Source organism: Stegodyphus dumicola, chromosome 4 (assembly GCF_044657685.1).
Source record: "Stegodyphus dumicola isolate Sdum_Otavi_A_Nest chromosome 4, ASM4465768v1".
In the NCBI taxonomy this organism is placed as follows: Eukaryota; Metazoa; Arthropoda; class Arachnida; order Araneae; family Eresidae; genus Stegodyphus; species Stegodyphus dumicola.
The window spans coordinates 79,899,724-79,920,956 of record NC_140771.1 but is presented as its reverse complement, the minus strand read 5'-3'; the positions used below and the strand labels follow the sequence as shown (position 1 = coordinate 79,920,956).

General features: G+C 33.1%; 1 protein-coding gene across 4 annotated transcripts in view; it reads right to left on the bottom strand.

Annotated features, from left to right (window-relative positions):
- Positions 1–2,234: 2,234 nt before the first annotated feature.
- Positions 2,235–21,233, bottom strand: part of LOC146997589 (uncharacterized) — a 31,070-nt gene continuing 12,071 nt past the window's right edge. For 3 of the 4 annotated variants that reach the window (XM_085815126.1, XM_085815125.1, XM_085815128.1), the window contains exons 2-5: positions 10,655–10,990; positions 6,920–7,014; positions 6,753–6,807; positions 2,235–2,420 (exon numbers count right to left, since the gene is read on the bottom strand). In XM_085815126.1, the coding sequence (XP_085671252.1) occupies positions 2,398–2,420; positions 6,753–6,807; positions 6,920–7,014; positions 10,655–10,913 (432 nt within the window). In that variant the 5' untranslated portion in view covers positions 10,914–10,990 and the 3' untranslated portion in view covers positions 2,235–2,397. Of the gene's footprint in view, positions 2,421–6,752; positions 6,808–6,919; positions 7,015–10,654; positions 10,991–19,181; positions 19,287–21,233 lie in introns of those variants that run through there. The other variant, XM_085815127.1, reaches the window with a different exon arrangement.

Here is a 21,233-nt window from a genome sequence, read left to right as displayed (position 1 = left end):
AAGTGGTAACAAATGAAAATGATATAACAGAAGTTTTGCATTGTGAAGACAATGCCTTAATCATCAACCAATTAATGGACGGCAAAATCTGTAGTATGGATATAGATCCAGAAAATGCAGCTACCGATAATGAAGAAAGTGACAGAAAGGTCACTGAAAACGAAAAAATTTCGATTGGCAAGTTAGTCAGAATTCTCGATTGACACAGCAATTACTGGACTGGAGCAAAGGAACTTCGTAATTGAATAATAAATTATATAGAATTAAAGAGAAAGTTTTTAGCTCAAATGAAGGAATTTAAACAATTTGCATTGAAAGAAATGTTTAATAAAATAAATAAATAATCATTAAACTTTTTTTCTTTGTAAATTTTGATACTCTTTAGATCATAAGCGCTCCATTATTTCATAAATCACGATTTCATATTTTTAATTTTATAATTTCTACATGCCATCTTACTAGATTTACACTGATGATCTAATATTCCGAAAAATCCCAAATTCGGGATCACCAAAGTCCCGACGAGTCCGGATCTCTGACTTTGTACTGTAATAGACTTTCGGCAACAGTGCTTCAAACGGTGCTGGATTAATTACAGCAAGTGTTTAGGGCATCAAAGAAATATGCACCACAAAAACTTAGTTAAACCTTCCGCCGTTCTTTCCTGTCCACGAAAATTTCTCCCCAGCGGCCCTTTGTTTTTCGCAGCGTGTAATGTTGTTTTCTCTGTACATACATAACTTTCGTAGTGGATGAATGTAAATGAATATTAAGTAAAATTATAAGGAAATAAAGCATAATGGAAAAGTAATAATATCTTTGCTTATTTCTAACAGCAGGATTAATTTGATAACATCTGATCCAAGCGTTCCACTCCTTTCGTTTTGTTGTTGTAATCTTTTACAATTATATTTTTTTACAGTTCTTTTCCGTGTTACAACATCAATTATGGAGTTATTATGGACTGTTCTCATCAAACGTATATCCTTCTTGTCTTTCCAATTCACAATTTCATTTTTTCTCTTTTCGTGCTGTGTAGACGTTAAAGATCTCTCACTGTCTTGTACCTTATGTAAAATGGCGCAAATATTAATAAAACCCGGGGTGGGGAAATTAAATTAGAAATAGAATGCCTGATTAGTACTGCCCTCTAGGATGTATTAGAACAAACAAAAATAAAAACTCAAACAAGTAAACATTTAGAAAGCGTTTTAAACGTTTAAATGTTTTAAAATGTAGAAGAACGCTTGAAGCGCGTTACAACCGCCCTGCAGAAGTTTCCCTTGAACGCACTAGACGCGTTACGGACGACGAAGAGGTTAAAGACTCATAAAAAGGCCCACCGCCACAATTTCTCATTGCTTTGTTTACCATGGACTATATGATGCAGCTAAACCAAGCACCAGAGAGAAAGAATGGGGGGAATTGATGTAAATATAAATGGGGGCACCAAAATCTTGTAATTATCTTAGTCTAATCTAGTCTTGGCTTCAAGACTTCAAGGCATTACATTTCAGAAGATATGGATAGACGCTTCTAAATGGCTGACAGTAACACTGTTGGTTTTTACTGTCACTCAACTCATTCAAGAAACTATTATCCTAGGCCTGCTACAGCACCCCTGATAATTCTGGATGTCTTGCTGAAGTCACTGCTAGAATGATCATCTGACTGTAAGGCCCTCATGCCAAGCAATCTAGTTGCTTACCTGACAAAAGCAAAATTGTATTGAAATTGCTTAATAAGTTATGATACCTTAGGTTAGGGTTACAGAGCATTCTCATTTGCTAATAGGAATTGTATTACTATACAAACAACTTGAACTGACAAAGCAACTGAAAAGTGCATGTTATATGTACTACGGAGTACATATTCCACATGCACATTTTGCACATTTATAGGCTGCACATTTTCTATTTGGATGTCTGACTATGACCTATTTGCATATTAGGTTTTGTGACCATCAAAAGTACTTTTCCTTCTTTTAATTTCAAATGCAGAAAGCTCCTTGAGCTTTGATGGTTCTGAAACTGTCATTTTGTGTCCTTTTGAAGTTTGTACCAGTAGCATATTTGTATAATCCTCCATATTTTGTATCGCTTTTAACTTTTTCAATGTGTGGTTTAATGTCTTCTGATTTATTGTACAAAATATAAAGTGTGTGCAAAATCTGATTTATTGTAGCAATATGCCAAAAAGTGCGTATAAAATACAGAAAGTGACTGGAGTGCAAAACTTGAGCAGAAAGTTTATTTCTCAACATACAAACATGAAATTGTTAAGGCATTTCGTGTTTGGTACAATGAAAAGCCAACTCAGTAAACTCAAAGGTAACGCATATGCAGATATCAGCATCATGAAGTCAGAAGAACGTCAGGGCATGCAAAACACAAGAAGTCAGTGTACACGGTGCAAGGCAACTTAAAAAAAGAAAAAGAAAATAAGACATATTTACAGACATTCTTTTGCAAATGAAAATGAGGTTGTATGTGTAGTGTGGCTGTGAGAAAATAAGAGTATGCTTTTATACATGGCAGAATGACTGGCAAGCTTGACGGGGATCATATTTGATATCTGTTGCCTAACAGTCTGGAATTGATAAAAGTGTTACTTCAAGATCGTGCAAAAACTTCCAAATGACAGGCACAGCTGTAAGAAAGGTTGGTGGTGGTCAGCCAGTGAAAACAACTGTGGCCAATATGCAACTCTGCAGGTGAAAAGAAATTGAAACCGGACAGTGGGCAACAATGCTCAGAAGTTCTGCATGGCAAATGGGCACCAGGTATTCAGTTTACTAGGGACAGACAACTTTATAAAGGTGGCCTATTCACCGCTATTATGAATGCTGCAGCAGCTCCGTTTACTGGTGCAGAGACCTCATCGATGGAGTCACAAGCTCTTTACTGACAAGTCATTTCAGTCTAAAATATAATTCTCAACACCATTTGATATGGAGAGAGGTAAGTACACACTTTCTCCCACTTACATTAGGGAAAAAGACTGTTGGGGTGGTCATGGCATGAATGTATGGGGAGGCATTATGAACGGCGGGACAGAGCTCCACATTTTCGACAGAGGTTCACTTATCAGAGATCCTTATCGTAATGAAGTTATCCTCCCACAAGTGCCTCTCTCCAGGAGTGCTACTGGTCCCAACTTTGTTTTTATGGATGATAATTCACAGCCACACAGGACTCGTGCTGTTGAGAAGTACTCGAAAGTGAAGATATCCACAAAATGGAATGGCCAACATGTTTTCCTGATTTAAATCCCATTGAATATTTGACAAATACTTTGCAGAGATGGCTGGCACCACAATCTTACCCTCCAGAGAATACTAGACAACTGAAACAGAGCTCCTTGAAGAATGGGAACACTTACCACAAGAACTGTTAGATAATCTGGTGTGGAGCGTCGACAGACGGTTCAAGTAAATATTGCAGTTACAGGAGGTCGTATCCCGTACTAAAACTCTTTAGTTTGCTGTTCTCTCGCGACCACACTTTTTTTTTACCAATGCTATTCTATCAATTAAACCTTTCTCTATTTATTTTTTACTTTGTGTATTCTATTCATTTTCTGCTACTATACTTTCCTCATTTTTAAGTACTACATTGTGCCTCTACAGTATGAATTTCATGCCTCCCATCTGATATTTTGCAGAATTATGTCAAAAATCAGAAAATTTACTTAAGTCTTGCACACTAGTGTAGGTGTAGCTAACAATATACACTGGGCACAGAAAAAAGGGGAGACAGTTCTTGATCTCCCGTTCAAATGGGCCGATCGACAAAATTCAAATTGCGTTTTCCATGTATCAAAAGCACGACTTTTATTAAGGACATATATTAGATTTATATACAGCACTGTTCTAACATAGGTATTTTGACAAAAACAGGCTTTTCTGAAACCGATACCGATTTTTTTCCATATTTCGATTCTACGACTCAAATTTTGTCTGGATATTAAATTTTGTCATTTTTTGTGAAAAATTTATAGAGAAATTTAAAAATTTATTATTGGCGAATATTTTCAGTTTGCGCCAAGATTAATTCACTTGGCAAACTTCTTAATTTATAGTAACCTATGTTCCTTTGCATTTTTCTTTGTGCTTTGTGCACGACGGGGGATGAGTCATAGTTTATACTTTCAAATAATTTTAATAAAGTACGTACACTACATTTTCGTTACTATTGCATATAATAAATATGCCAAATTTCAAAACACTCCCAAATGTAAATTCACGTATATCTTAGGAAATTTTGTATAAAAAATCTAGCTTTTTGCAGGTACACTGGTGTGCAAAAATTAAGGACGAAGTCCAAAAATTAGCATCAGCTGACCGAAGAGGCACAGCGGACAGAAAGACCAATCAGGAGATTAAGTAAGGTGATGTACGGTAGCACATGCGCAGATATGCAAGTAGACGTAATGGGGGAGTGTCTGAGTAGTATAAAGCATGTTGTCGGTGTAAGATCAGTATTTCCGGCAAAGAGATTGCACGCCGTATAGCAGTTAAAATCACACCGAGTTGTTGCCTCAGCGAGAAATGGCGAATAATCAATCTGTTAGACGACATCTGGATGCTTTTACCCGAGGTCGAATCATTGGGAAGTGGGAGGAAGGCCGCAGTGTGACAAGTGTGGCTGCAGAGTTCGGAATTGCTCACAGGATAGTTTCATGACTTTGGAGACAATTTCAAAATACAGGAACAGCTATCCGGGGGTTTAGTAGTGGTCGTCCACGAGGAACCACACCCGCAGATGAAAGGTATATTGCCTTACAGGCCAGAAGAAACAGGTGGCAGACAGCGGGAGAAATCGCTAGACACACGACACAGGTGACTGGACGACCGATATCGCGTTTTACCGTGGCCAAAAGACTGCACGGTGGTGGTCTGTTTGCACGACGCCCTGTACGGTGTGTACCTCTAACGCCTGCCCATCGGAGAAGGCGTTTTCTGTGGTGCCGGGAACACCGGAATTGGAGAGACAATGAATGGGGACGAGTACTCTTTACAGATGAGAGCAGATTCAGTCTGAGTAGCGATTCTCATCGCATACTCATCTGGAGAGAGCGGGAAAGCTGCAATCATCCCTCGAACATCATTGAAAGGGACAGGTATGGAGGTGGCGGTGTTCTCGTTTGGGGAGGCATCATGCTTGGTAGTCGTACAGACCTTCACATCTTCGACGCATGTTCAGTCAACGGGACCCGTTATTGTAACGAGATTCTTCTTCCGTATGTGCGTCTTTTTAGAGACGCTATGGGTCCGCAGTTCCTTTTCATGGACGACAATGCACCGTGTCATCGCACAGTAGCTGCCGAACAGCTCTTAAAGAGTGAGGATATTGAACGTATGGATTGGCCGACACGATCTCCGGATCTCAATCCCATCGAGCATGTATGGGATTTTCTAGGCAGACGCTTGGCAGCTTGTACCTTACCACCAGTAACGATTCCGGAGCTTCGATTGGCGCTGCAAGACGAATGGGCAGCAATGCCTCAACAACTCATTGACACCCTCATTCTCAGCATGGGCAGACGCTGTGAAACCTGCCTAGCAGTCAGTCATATCCCCTATTAAAGACCGGATGTTTCTTGCTGGACACCCATCACAGAGATGTTTCGGCCTTCAGTCGCATTGCGCTCCATGCTACTTTTTCAATAAAGCTTCTTTTTATCCCTTTGATTTCTCTTTTAGTAAGTGTTGCTTACATTACTCATGTCCTTACGTATTGAGGACCTTACGGTATTAAATGTGTTGATTTGGAAAGCTTTTGTACAAAGTTATATTGAAAAAATCGTCTCGTCCTTAATTTTTGCACACCAGTGTATGCTTAGAAATACATCTACTTTAAGATGAAGGCAAAATTTTTGTAGGTTATTATTCAAATTTGTTTTCGAAAAATTTATAAAAGTTATTTAAAAATACAAATTTTAAAAATAAATCATAAGAAATAGACAAATTCTATTTGGAATGAACCTGAATTTCGAAATATGAAAGGAAGAATCAAGTAAGTTGAATAAAGAAAGAGATATTAATAAATATATATCAAATTCAATTAACACTGAGGAGCTAAAATTTTGAGAGCTAATTTTTTAAAAACTACCCGTGCGATATTTTCAAAACTTGGCAGTTTGTCACAATTTGAGTAGTAGAATCGAAATGTTGAAAAATAAAGGGTATGTCATTTCAGAAAAAGTCCGATTTTGTGTCAACGTACCTATAGTAGAACAATGCTATATTTAAATCTAATACATATCCTAAGTATTAGGATAGCTTTCGAGACACGAAGAACGTAAGTTGAATTTCGTCAATCGACCCAGTAGAATGGGAGATATAAAACTGTCCCTTCCCTTTTTTTTTTTTTTTTTTTTTTTTTCGCAGTGTACATTATGAAAATAAAAAGAATAACACTGAAAATAGTAATTATTAACTTCTTTAAAATACACAATAAAGTAATGTTAATGTGTCTGCTCTTATGCATATTTTAACCTGCAATGTTCTTTAAACCTTCTACTTAGGACTGGTATTACATTGCATAACTCTCTCTTCTTGATTTTCAAACAATAAAATTAATAAAGAGGGAAGATAAATAAATAAATACAGTATTAATTAAAATATTGATGAAATATTTTTGATAACATTCCATTCACAAAACTTCTAGCTAGACAAAAAAGTTTTTATACAATAAACAGAGTAAAAAGAAATCTAATGAACTAAAAAAGGAAAAGTTGAAAATTCTTACTTTCATTAAATGAATGCTGCAGCAATTCTTCAGTTAGATGAACAGCACATTCGTTCTAAATTAACAGTTTGAAGTTAAGTTGTACAAGCAGATCAATTAAAAAAAACTGATGTTTTACTTAAGAATATAATAATACAGCTTTTTAATATGCAAGTTAAGGAACTTACCACACGGTCAAAAATAAATGTGCAGATATCACCACATATGTGATGTGTTTCGATATGTCTCCATGTATTTAACAGATGCTGTTTTCTTACTTCACCTGAAAGTAAATTATTACTTATGTAATTAAAATGTCAAATTAAACAAATGTAAGCATTATTTTTAGGGGGAAATGTAATTTCTAAACAAGAAGCTTTTTATTAAAACATTAATTTAAATATTTTTTTAATATTTAAATTATTTTTTAAACATCTGCCAATTTTATATATGCAGAATATTTTTAAAAGATACAGCCTGATAAGATAATTTTAGAGCTAATTATTTTCATATATAATCAAATGAGTTTAGTTATCTTAAATCTTATTTCAAATCTGAATTCCTTATGGTAAATTACACCTTTCACAACGTTTTATAAATGATTCAAAAACATAAAATAGATTGTTTTTGTGACATTCCTTTTGATACTGTGGACATAGCATTTCTCACCTGATCAACAGAATCTCTTCCCTTATAACTGCTCTTTTCAATATTGTTAATGTTCAGAAAACACAAGTCACTTATACCAGGTATTCTAATGTTGACAAACTGATTTCAGACACTATTGCTTATGACACAGCAGCAACATATAGTTGGACATTGTCCAAGTACAAAACTATTGTTTCTTGAGAAAATATGGTCTCCTTCCTCACAGTTTCGTACAAATGATTTTTTTTATGTATTAACATAACAGTCATTTTCAACCCTTTGTTTGTGGGTGTGGAATATTGACATCAGCAACTGCAATGGCTATCATGCTAGAATAGTTGTTTTACCAAATATTTATATGTTCCAATCTTGAAGTGTTGGTGTCACTGAAATATTGAAGCACTTCACACTATATGTATATTTAAAGAGTTTCATTATGGCTGCTCTCATATTTGTCATAAAATCCAGTCATATCTCTGCATACTATCTTCCTTACTTGCTATAAGATAATAAACTCTGTATTTCCATTTGCAGTTACCAGATACTGAAAGTCATGCCTGACCCACCTGCTGCCTCAAACATGCAGATGTGTAGCCATCACAAAACCCAGTATATAGTTGCCACATTCAATATTGGGAAAGAGAAACATAGACAGTTTCAAAACTTTTCAATCAAACTTATTGTAATAAAATAACCTATGACTTCTAAGTTATGAATATGGAGTTGATTCATATATATATTTTCTGAAAAATCCTTTTTATGCTAAGAAAACATATACAGGTAGCACTGCCATAAAGTATCATATATAGAACATTCAGTTAACAACTTTCCTTAAACGTCTTCAACAGATCAACCTAATATATGTGAGGCTGCCTTTTATGTTAGCCTCTTTTCCTCATGTGAAATACTTTAAACAATGCGGAGTCCTCTTGAATGTAAGGTTGTCTTTTACATTTGGCGTGATAACATTAAAAGCTAGAACATAAAATCCATGATTTTTGAAAGCATACATTCATTTTTAAAATGTATTTATACTATTGAAATATATTTTTTAAATAAAGCTTAGATGATTACTAGCATATGATGCTTTCCCATAACTTTTGTTGACTTGCTTTTAAAAGAAAACTTACATTAGTGTAAAAATGTAGTTTATTTTTGTACTACTCCAGAACATTTTTACATCTAATTACAGAATCGCAAATGTGAGGTTAAAGCTCATACAGTTAATAAATAATATTTTCTTCTAAATGCAATCTAATTTAACATTTCTAAATGCAATCTAATTTAACATTTCTAAATGCAACCTTATTCTAGCTACTTAAATGCAACCTTATTGAACAAAAATAAAATTTAATAGAGATACAGGTACGAGTACGTAAAGCACCAGAATTTCACCAATATTCATGCATGTATAGTCCCACCAGAGTAACTGTCCAGTTCCACCCCATTTTTGATTAAGAACACCTCAGGAATCGGTCTGAAAAACTTACACTCCCTTTACCATACCACCAAACCACTCAACCTTCAGCTCGACAGTATTTTAAGTGTCCCCATGCCACACAGGACTTACAAACATTCATTACAGCTCCAGAATTAAAACTCAGGCCCATTAGTACAGACACCAGGATCACTAATCAAGGAGAGAAAATTTAATGCAACAGATATCTAATTATCCAGACCAAATTTTCTAGATTGCTTCTCCCCCCAGGACAGAAAGATAATTTCATTGCTAACTTCCTGAAGTACTCTTAATTTCTTCATTGATTTAAATTATAGGAAAAGATAACATAGTTAACTCTCTATTTTTTTACAGATGTTAAATTACTTTAAATAAGTATAACAAATAGCATTAGCAGCATATGAAAGATGGGTAGTCTATGAATATTAATGGGAGACAAATTACATACTGTACAGAACTATATTGTTCTTTGTTAATTCTGTGTCACTGCTTAGCCATAAAAAGTGCTCCTTTTCTAAAAACAGAGAAACAAAGTTTCTGATGTTACAGAGAGGATTAAAAAAAATACGTTTAACTGTCAAAGTTAGCAGAGCTGCACAAGAACAGTGCATTATGCACAAAATAGATCTCATATCTGTGCCTTCAAATTGAAATAACAGTAAGAAAGGCATTCTAACATCAAAACAAAATAAAAATTTATGAAATGGAAACTCGAAACATAATTTGTAGAAACAATTAGGTTAATTGTAAAAGCCGGAGAGATAAAAAACTAGTAACCGCCTTCGCTGGGAATCGCGTGGCCCAGCGTGCAGCACCACGAAGGCTCGCAAGAAGGCGGGAGAAAACCCTTTCACAGGGCGACTGGTGTTTTTAGGGCACCAATCGCCAAATCTGGATGCGGAGAATCATCATCCAACAACCCTTTTAGTTGGGGCGCACTGTAGAGACATTAGGTTAATTGGAAAAGCGTGAGAGATGAAAAATTAGATACCGCCTTCGCCGGGAATCGAACCACGGACCTCTGGAATACCGGCCCAACATGCAGAACCACTACACCACGAAGGCACTCTAGGAAGGTGGGAGAAATAATCTGGCAGGTGAACTATACAAGCTTGTACTTGTATAAAAAAAATTACCTTTAAATGTAAAACATTTCAAATATACTAAGATTCATAATCAAATTATGATTATATAGGGCAAATGCAATGTGACCATATTCAAATGGCCGCAATAATTTGAATAGAGAAGGCTAGACTAATGGTGATGATAAGAAATCCATCAGACAGTGTGCAACATTTTAATAAAATGATACACAAAGTCATAGAGTAATAGTCTCAGAAACTGCTAGGAATTATTATCTGGGTGAAGTGGAATTTTGCAATGATGAACAGGTGCTAAGAGCGGTTCTATGATGGCTCAATAACTATTCTTCAGGAATTATACATTTAATTGAACGCTCAGATAATATTTGAAGAATTTCAGTTATTATGCTGAAAAACAGTGTGATGCATCTTGGCCATATGTATTACACTGCACCTCAAACTAAAATTTTCTGGATTCACAGGTTTTTTTTAATGATACAGTAATATTTGTAAAAACGATATGAAGGGGAAAATATCATTCTTTTACTTGTTTTTAATTAAATGCATATGTAACTATTTAAAAAAGGCCAACGGTCTGGATTCTTCAAATTTTAAAAAGAGCTAAAGTTTTGCAGTTAGCATTTTTTATACTACTAAACAGAGCTCTCTGAATGCTTCCTGGCTTAAAATCTCAGAAGGTAAAATAAAATAGTCAAATGCTTAAAAGAAATTACCTGCTTCTTGTTTAGAATTAAGAAGCATTTTCACAGCAGGCATATCAAATAGTTCATTAAAATCTTTTTCATAATTATTGCTTATATCTTCATCAGACTTTAGATTCCCAAGATCAAATTCCATGTATTTATCTGAATTTTCATATGGATTATTTAATGGTTTAACAGCTCCACAATCAAAATTAGAATCAACGTTTTCTTTTAAAATAGATTCACTTTCAGGAGACATAATATTTTCATAACCAGAATTCACCGACATTACAAAACTTTGTTCTGATAAACTAGAATGGGTACTAGCATTTGAATTTCTTCTGTTTCTTTTCTGCTTGCGAGTATCTAGGAAAAAAATAGCAAACTGTAATTGTTAAAGAAATGAAAGAAGAATAAAAAAGAAAAGATAACTTTCTATCAGTTTTCTTAAATTGTATTGTATTTATAATTTAATTTGATAATACTTGTAAAGATTAGTTATGATATTTTACAAGCGGGAAACATAACAATTGAGCTTACAATATTTTCTGAGCTTTGAAATTATTTTTTAAAATAGTTAAAAATTTTCTGTTGCAATGAAATCTTTGAATTAAATGCTTTAAGCAAGGGTTTTGCACTTAAATATATGTTGTTATAAAAGGACTGCATATCTAAATATATCTCTTGAACACTTGATTGTAAACTAGGTACGAAGTTTAAGAAACAAGTAAAAGAAATGAACAAAAAGTAAAAATAGGCTTTCAATGGCAATTCTTATCTTGTGACACTTTTTAGTAAAAACATTTTTATACGGACCTAATATGACAGAAGTGTAAATGAGAAAAACATTTCCCCGAGTAGCTAAATTTACCAAACTAAGAAACAAAGTTTCTCATATAATCAAAATGACTTCAAGTATCATTAAGAAATATTTTTAGGAGCTAAGCACAATTAATACTAAGAGTAGATACAATGTTAAATTTTCAAATGGAGATTTCTGAAAAGTACCTATCACGTTAGAAAAACATTAGCTTTTAGAAGTTCTGGTTTAAAATTAATTTAGCAGCAACGCTAAAAGTCAGAATTTTGTAGCAAATGAAATTCAATTTATACAGCTCCTAGAAAGATTTATTTTTGGGGGGAAGGGAGAAGGGCAGTCACGAAAATTATTGATATCATATGATGAAATTTTTCGGCACTAATTTTGCATATTATATACAAGATCTTTCACAGATAAGGAATTACTTACTCACTACAATTTTCTTCATAGACAGCCTGTTCAAAAATTTTAATCTTTGCATATTTTGACTGATAGGAATCATGGCTAAAATAACTGTCATAGTTTTGTGTTACTTGCTTTTTTTTCTTTAACTGGGACCACAAATCTGTGATTAACTATCAAAGTGATATTTTGTAAAGGCAGCTTCTTTAATACCTCATCTTTGCACTATACAAAGGAAATATCTGCTTACCTTATTTACGAATTAACACGTCTTCAGTCAAACAAAATTCCTTAACAGCATCCAAAAACTTCCTAAAATTATCTGAACTAGAATCTGTATACTGGCGTCGCCACATAAATTCACAAAATGAGAGTCAAAAATATCCTGTACGCATTCACGATAATACAAGGGGTATCCTTCTCTCTACTCTAACCATTATTATTTATTTATTTAATATAAGGATTTTTGGCATTTCTGTTTTGTATTGCGTGTATGTCATGGATTGTCAGGATGCATGGTAGCCAGGAAAAGCGGTTACTATATTACTAGGCTCGGATTTAAACCCCAGAGGCGATATGAAAGTTTGTAACTATATTGTTTTTTTATGCATTTTCAGACAGTTAATAAGTATCAAGTCAAATACTCTGTTGACAAAGACACAGGAGGACTCTTTTCCCTCAGATGCTGTCAGTCAAAGTTGGAATAAAACTATATATAAAGCTGTTCTATCATTATTGGCCCCTACAGCAAAAAAACAAGGTGCTTTCAATCCCACACATGATTTTTTACAAGGCTATTCCAAAGATTAATTTCTTTTAGTTCAATGAAGTTTAAGTACAAAAATTGAAAACAGTTGTATTATAAATTTATGGTAATTACTTGATAATAATTCAATAAATGTTTAATTATAATTAAATTAATTTAGCCTGTAAACAGATAACAGAATACTAAATGAATTCATATATTTCATTACATATAAATATAAAATAGTATATACTACTCCAGTTGTGGAAGCTGATTGTTGGTCTTGAACTGACAGTGCTGGCTTAGCTGCTAACGTGATAAGTTTTCCAGTCCTTAGGTGCAACACAGTTGCCTCATATGATGCAACGTAGTTACACTTTCACTGATGATACAATAATATGATTAAAACAGAATAAGAATATATCTTATTAGCCATACTGTGGCAGGACTTAAATTCAAGTCTTAGGTTCTGTTCTTTCTCAATCTTTGAGTGAAATTATAATTAAAGCCTCAAGTAAAATGAGCCCCAGTATTTTAATTTATTTACTTAAAAATTTTTCATTATTTTTTATTTTTTATTCTTCATTACATTTTATTTAATTTTTTACTTATTTATTTTTATCCATCTCTCCTAATGTATTCTCGCAGAGTTTTAGCACTTAAACCTTGGCTCTAGGGCTAGATAAATAAATAAATGTTATGTAATTTGAAGAAAATTATTAATTTCTAATCCAGTAATAAATGAATTAATATTAATGGTGGATTCATATTTTGCATTAATAAAAAAATGTTTATCTTAATAACTTTTTAAATAGAAATCCTTATAAATGATAACAGTCACAGCTCTGTTGCACTGATTCACTAACACTGGTTGATGAATAAGCCTTAACTAAAATTTAGATTTGTAATCTAAAATGTATAAAAAATGCTTATCTTAATAACTTTTTAAATAGAAATCCTTGTAAGTGATAACAGTCACAGCTCTGTTGCACTGATTCACTAACACTGGTTGATGAATAAGCCTTAACTAAAATTTAGATTTGTAATCTAAAATGTATAAAAAATGCTTATCTTAATAACTTTTTAAATAGAAATCCTTATAAGTGATAACAGTCACAACTCTGTTGCACTGATTCACTAACACTGGTTGATGAATAAGCCTTAACTAAAATTTAGATTTGTAATCTAAAATGTATAATTGTATGAATGATTCTTTTTAATTTATTTATTATTTTGCTGACATGAAATGATAAAGTCTATATTTAACACACCATTTAGACACATGCATTCCTCTTTAGTATACTGAAACTATTGCATGCCTCGTGTTGAAAGTTTTAGTTCACACTTTTTGCTTCCCTTTCCTTTGTGTTTAGTTTCAAAGTTATCCTGTTCCATAAGTTGAACATATTTAACATTAGACATCAAGGTAGAGAAGTGAGAAAAAGTTTTTCTTGTAGAACAAAATGTGTTGTGCTGAAAAAAATACCCAGTTATACCTTTGTATCTCTTTTAATGGCTGTGAAGAGATGGACTTAGCCTGCTTAATATACAGAATCATGATACTTTTGGGTAAGTCTATTTAATTTTTTTTAAAATAACAAAAGCCAAATTGATCACAATTATAATATGTCTAATTTCTACACCTTATAATGTATTTCTCCCGCCTTTCGAGCGTGTCTTCGTGGTATAGTGGTTTTGCACGCTGGGCCGGTTTTCAGAGTTCCGTAGTTTGATTCCCGTTTGCTACTTTTTCATCTTGCCTGCCGCCAAAAAATACCTAATGTCTCTACAACCTTTAGAGTACTTTTGAATTATCTTCATTTGAAATTATTCCGATTTTTGGCCTTCCAAATTGCAATATCTCTCTTAGTTGTATATATTAATTTTTGTAATTTTGTGAGTAATGAAAGAAATAAGAAAATTCCAGAGCAACTTTAGTATTTTTATTCTAATTAGTGAAATTATAGTATCAGCAACAATTTCTGTGAAACTAGTCATAATATTAGATTAACAGTAGCAGAAGCATAAAAATTCCTAAAGTTCTTAAAGTTTTGTTCATGAATTATTATTACACAATGTTTGAATGATTTTATGCACAAGTAAGCTGCCTGACTAGATGACTGAAATTCATGACATGCATAGAATTTTGTGAAAACAGCATGTGCAAAATTGATGTAGATTGCACTGCAGATGAAACTGAAATAGAAAGAATATACATAAAAAATGTGAAGTGAAAATAAATGTGGTATTAAATATTGTTTTTAAGGAAGTTTACGTGAATAAGAATTCAACTCCTTTTTAGGTATTATCTATCTCATGTTACAGTTATGTTACATGCATTATGACTTAACAATTCACAAAATGCTTAACGTAAATTTTTCTTATTTGTTTAAAGTTTTAACATCACAATTTTAACAAGTTTAAAGCACCTTAGTTTTTGTGACTTATATATAACTAAAGGAGTCCATTTTTCCATACCATCACCATTTGCAGAAAGTAAAACAGCAAGATATTCTTTACTTTGCTTAGCTCCATGATACTGGCCACCTTTTAAAGCTTAGGTTCTTGCAGGCATAGAAAAAAATTAGAAATTAGGCATAGAAAAGGCTTAAAGAAAAGAGCAGTTTCATAAACATTAAAAATATCTTTTAAAAATATCTTCACATTCATCTATTTTGATAGATGAATTTTTGAACCACTATTCAGCTGACTTCATAGGAAAACATTCTGATTCTCCATTTATTATATGACATGCCACAGTTTAAAATTTATCTCCAGCAACCATCCAGTTGATACGCATTCACATTCAATCGAAGTGCTAGTTCTTTTGACTATTTGATTCACATGGAGCCATTCACTGGCAAACTGGATGCACGACACTGAATTAAAAAATTTAGCAAAATGGCTTTGACCTCAGGAAGCTTTCCATCTTGAGCACATTATTTCTTTGAAGCGGGCTATCCACAAATTTCAGCTCTTGATTCAGTTTATAAATAATGCTGGAATATCAAATAAAAGTAAGTTGGATCAGTATACAATTGTTTTACCTCCATCTAAAGATCGATTTATTATTAATAAATCAGAAGTGTTTGAAGGTGTGGTAAAATTTAATGGATTGTGTAAAATCATAGTAGATGATCAGATAGCTCCTGCAGTGAGACCACCACGTAGAGTACCACTTAGTTTAAAACCTGAGCTTGAATTAAAATTAAATTAATTAGAGAGGCAGAGCATTATTGCAAAAGTTGATCAACCTTTGAACTGAGTTAGCAATCTAGTAATAATTGAAAAGGCTAATGGATCCTGAAGAATATGCCTTGATCCTAAAGATCTTAACAAAGCTATAAAAAAGAACATGTGTTGATTCCAACAATTGAGGAGATTTTACCAAAGCTATGTAATAAATCAATTTACTCTGTGTTAAAGGATGGGTTTCTTTCAAATAACGTTAGATGGGATTGTAGTGAACTTTGTACTTTTAGCACACCATTTAGATGCTATAAATTGGCAATATGGCTATTTTCTGTGCACCTGAAATTCCTTAATATGGCTATTTTCTGTGCACTTGAAATTTTCAGAAACGCAATCTTGAAAATTTTGGGAATATGCCAGGAGTAAGGATCTATTTTGATGACATTCTCATTACCGCTAGCAACGTACAAGAACATGATAAAATTTTAACAGAGGTCATCAACAGAGCTAAAAAACTCAATATTAAATACGACAAGCAAAAGCTTCAATATAGGGTTAGTGAGGTTAAATATTTAGGTCATTTATTTAATGTATCAGGCATGTGACCTGATCCTGATCGAATTAAAGCCATTATTGAGTTATAGGTACCTCAGAATAAGCATGAATTACAGCGTGTTTTGGGATGCGTAATTATTTGAGGAAATTTGTACCACATTTTTCAGAAAAAACAGCCATATTAAGGGAGCTTTTGAAAAACAAAGTTGAATGGCAGTGGTTACAACTACATTCCAAAGCATTCAGGAAATTAAAAAATTTAATTTCCAACGCACCTGTATTAGGAATATTTGATAGCAGAAAACCTATCACTATGCAGGCACAGATAGTTCTAAAAATGGGTTAGGCTGCTGCTTATTGTAGAACGGGCAACCAATTACTTTTTCGTCTAGGAGTTTAAATAACGCAGAAAAAACTATGCTCAGATTGAGAAAGAATTTCTTAGTATTTTATTTGCTGTTAATAAATTTCACTATTACATATATGGTAGAAAGGTAGAAATGCTTACTGATCATAAACCATTAGTTTCAATTATGAACAAAAATATTGCTAATGTGTTGTCAAATAGATTGCAAAGGATAAAAATCAAGCTCTTAAAATCTAACTTAAAACTTAAATATTTGAATATTGCAGATTTACTGTCACGTTCCTTTATTGATACACACGCAAATGAAAACATGGATATGACAGAGCTTGTTCATACACTAACAAAACAACTGCAAATGTCTGAAAGTAAGAAAAGGGAATTTCAGAAAGCTACCTTAGAAGATGAAGGCTTAATGTCAGTGAAAGAATATAGGCAAAATGGATGGCCTTTGAGTGTTGATAAAGTTCCTACAGAAGCAACATCTTATTTTAAATTTAAAAATGAGTTGAGTGTCGAACAAGATTTATTTAATAATTATTTAATAATTTTATTTAATAATCTATATATTATTTTAATAATCGAACTGTAGTAGCTGTTGCATTAAGGAAGTGTAATTAAGGAAGTGTATGGTAACATTATTGCATGAAGCTCACTGTGGAGTTGAAAATCAAAAGCTAGGGCTCGACAAGTACTATTTCGGCCAGGAATCAACAGTGACATTGAGAATATGATTTCTAAATGCCTAATTTGTGATAGGTTCAGGCCTCAAACAGTAAAAGAACCTCTTGTTTCTCATGAAGTTCCCAATTTACCTTATAAAAAGGTTGGTACTGATATCTGTGATTATGGAAGGAAACGTTATCTAGTAATAGGCTGTTACTTAATGGATAGACATAATTCCTCTAAAATATAAAAGTGCAGTGGAAGTTACCAGTAAATTGAAATCGATATTTGCAACACATGGAATACTCAAAACTTTAATTTGTGATAATGTACCATTTAATAGTTAGGAAATGAAGAGTTTCGCAAGGGACTGGGGATTTGAAATAATCACTAGCAGTCCTCGATATCCTAAATCTAATAGATTTGCAAAACAATTGGTAGCTAAGAGGTATAGCTAAGAGTTTAGAAATGCAGGATTGGAAAAATTAAATGAAACTTTACTGTAATAACTCCAATTTTAGATATAAATTTATCATAAAGTCAAATGCTATTACGTAGGAATTTAAGAACACGATTACCAGTTACACAAACAGAACTGAAACCAACTGTAAAAGATCAATATAGAGAAAAGGTGAGGAGTAAGCAGAAACAGGCTAAAATCTATTATGATAAGCATGCAAGGGAAAGACCTGAATTTATTCCTGGGGAAAAGATAATGGTGAGATGGGAAAATAATTGGGAGCCTGGCTATAGTTTTAAAAAAGCATTCAACTCCTAGATCATATTGGATTAGAACAAAATTGGTAATTAAACAGAATAAATTCCACTTAAGAAAAACTAAAAATCAGAAGAATTTAGTGACATTAGACTATTATGATGTATGTAATGAGAATGAGGAAAGTATAAGTAGTGAACGTCCAAAATACATAATGATCCTCACCATCAAGATAATAGCAATAACATTAATCGTTATTGTGTATATAAAACCAGAAGTGGTCATAATGTATATCGACCATCCAAATATGAGAATTATCTCTCACAAAACTATGACTCTCACAAAAGAGGGGAGATGTTATATGTATGTGGCAACACACTAGTTGCTTGTTGAAATGAAGTGAAGTAATCGTCAGTTCATGTTGGGTTATAATAAACAACGTGTTATGTGAATGTGTACTGTCACTTACTTATTGATCAAGCAATATTAACATGAATACAACATTTCTGTCACAAACAACTCTTTTTTTTATTGTCACAAGGATATCCAACTTCTTTAGTTCAACTTTTGTAAAACCAGTTTGTAACAGTTAATGCTGTTTTCCCTAATTTACTTAATTTTTCAAACCCTTGTACCAGAATGTGATGTCTTATGCTTTTGTTTCTCTCTCCCATCTCCATTTCTCGGAAAAATATTTGAATGGTGGGTCTGCGAAATGTAAAATCAAGTCAAGCCAAAGTGACATAAACTTAAGCTATACGACGTACAAAAGAAACGAATAGCATATAAACGGAGCTCCACCGTATTTTGAATTTATTAAGCTTCAACAAAATTACATACGTTTAAAATCGAAATATTAATTTATTAGGGTGTTGATAACCTATTAATTTCTGAAGCTAAAGAATTATAATTTATGCTGTTGTTTAATAAATTAAGTTTTACATATAGATATTTACCAAAGGGCGAACTACCGACTGCTTTCATTTTCGAATTTTACTTAATAGTATTTTAATTTAGATTTAAAAAATTCTCTTCCACTTTTTTTTTAAATTATTTACTAAGAATTAACACTAACAACAATACATCAAACATCCTTACCTCGTGCTTTACACAACGAAGTTTCGCCGGCCAAATCTACCTCTCTCTGAATCAAAACATTGATCTGATCATTACGTCATCACGCTTGTGATTACGTAATTAGTTTCAGTTTACAGCTTTCAGTTTTGGAAAATTCCTTTGCCGTGGAGCCATGGCAACAAACGAAAGCTGTTTTTGGTGTTTTCAAAAAATGTGAATTATTTTGCCTGCACTTCGAGCTTTCTCCTTCCTCTCGATATCCCTTTAAATAAGCGGGAATAAAGAGAACTTCTGGAATTTCGTAGAATCTTCATTAAAATGTGGTATTACCAATTAAATTTGAATTTATTAGTGAAAGAAATGGAAATACTTATTTACAATTTTTAACCATTTTTTTTGAATGAGTGCAATTCTCGGAAGAGAAATCAAATGCTTCAAATGTGGTATTTTCATTATCACTTCCTTTTCAATACGATACGATAGATGGCACAACCAGTCACCATAGTTTTCGTATTTTAGACTAGAGCTTCTTATAAACTTTTTTAAGTCGCGACCCATTTTCATCACCGAGATTTTTTTGCGACCCCAGGACCCCCATAATATTTACGAAAATTTTGTAATTCCCCATAAGCATTGCGCAAATTCGACACACGCGTGAATGAAACTGTCAATTTTTTCACTTGTACTGTAATATACTATTGCAGTTTTAGGTCATTAACATTTCTAATTTTAAGACATAGAACAATGTGAAAATTTTAAGTAAGTAACAGAAGAAATGACAGCGTCACGTGCAAAGCAAGTAAAATGAATGTTTATATTATAAAAAGAATGCCTCGAAACTTTTTCGTTTTTCTTTGTCTGTATGTGTAAAAATATTTGGTAATTGTAAAATTATTATAGTAAGTTAAAGAAATATCAAAATTGATAAAATTTTTGGCGACCCCTGCTGCAGGTCCTGCGAACCCTCATGGGGTCGCGACCCCCAATTTAAGAAACTCTGGTCTAGACTATGGTAATGGCGTTTTTAACAGTGGTGACTCTCGTAAAAGGAAAAAAAAAAGCATATGTTCTTTCCACACGCTGTTTTATTCAGAGTGAAGTACTGATTTCAATATATCTTGATAATGAATTACAAAAGTTATTTGATGATGTCATAAAAATGGTAAACTTCGTTAAAAGAAAGCCACGTCACTCCAGAATTTTTAAAACGCTCTGTGAAAAATGGATAAAGAACGCACATTTGTATGGTTATACACTGAAATCCGTGGTTAAGTAGAATCAGAGTTTTTAATAGATTTTTTGAGTTAAACGAAGAAATAAATACATGCACATTTTCAACAAAACGACAAACAAAATTTTACAAATGCTTGACGGCCAAATGTGGGTGCAAATGCTAGCTTATTTAGCAGATATTTTTCATCACTTGAATCAACTTAATAAGTTACTACAAGGCAGCGAAAAGTAAAAAATAAAAACAGCCTCTTTTTAGCCCAAAGAGGCGATAACCCAGAAGAGCTATCTCGAAACGCCATTTTGCGTCGAATCATTATAAGGGCTGTATCGCTTTTCGAATAATTGCTACCAAATATTATAGCCCTGTATTACATTTAAAGAAATTAAATAATGAAGAATCTACATAAATGTAATGCATTATTCCTCCCATTATGAAAAAGCAACGTTACTAGAGCCATCAGGTTTTGAATAACATAGTTTTCCGCCCGAATATGGGCACTTGGAAGCCCAAATCTTGAATTTCGAATTTGTTTTATTATCTATTTCATTTTTTAAACTTTCATGAATTTTTTATTAGGGAAGTCAATGATTTCAAAGGCGAACAGTTGCAACACACTGTACAGAATAAAATATTTTTATTTCCAGCGGGAGAGACTCTCTATAGAAATTCTAAAGACGGGCGTTAGCCTAATGCTGGTCTTTAGAATTTAGCCTGTTAGACTTTATCCCCGAAAAGCATACCGAAAGGGCACCAGATACAGAAATTTAAAAGGCCAAGTAAGTGTGTCAGAGTTGTTTACTTTTATTTTTGTGATTTAAAATTTTATCTAATTGCATTTT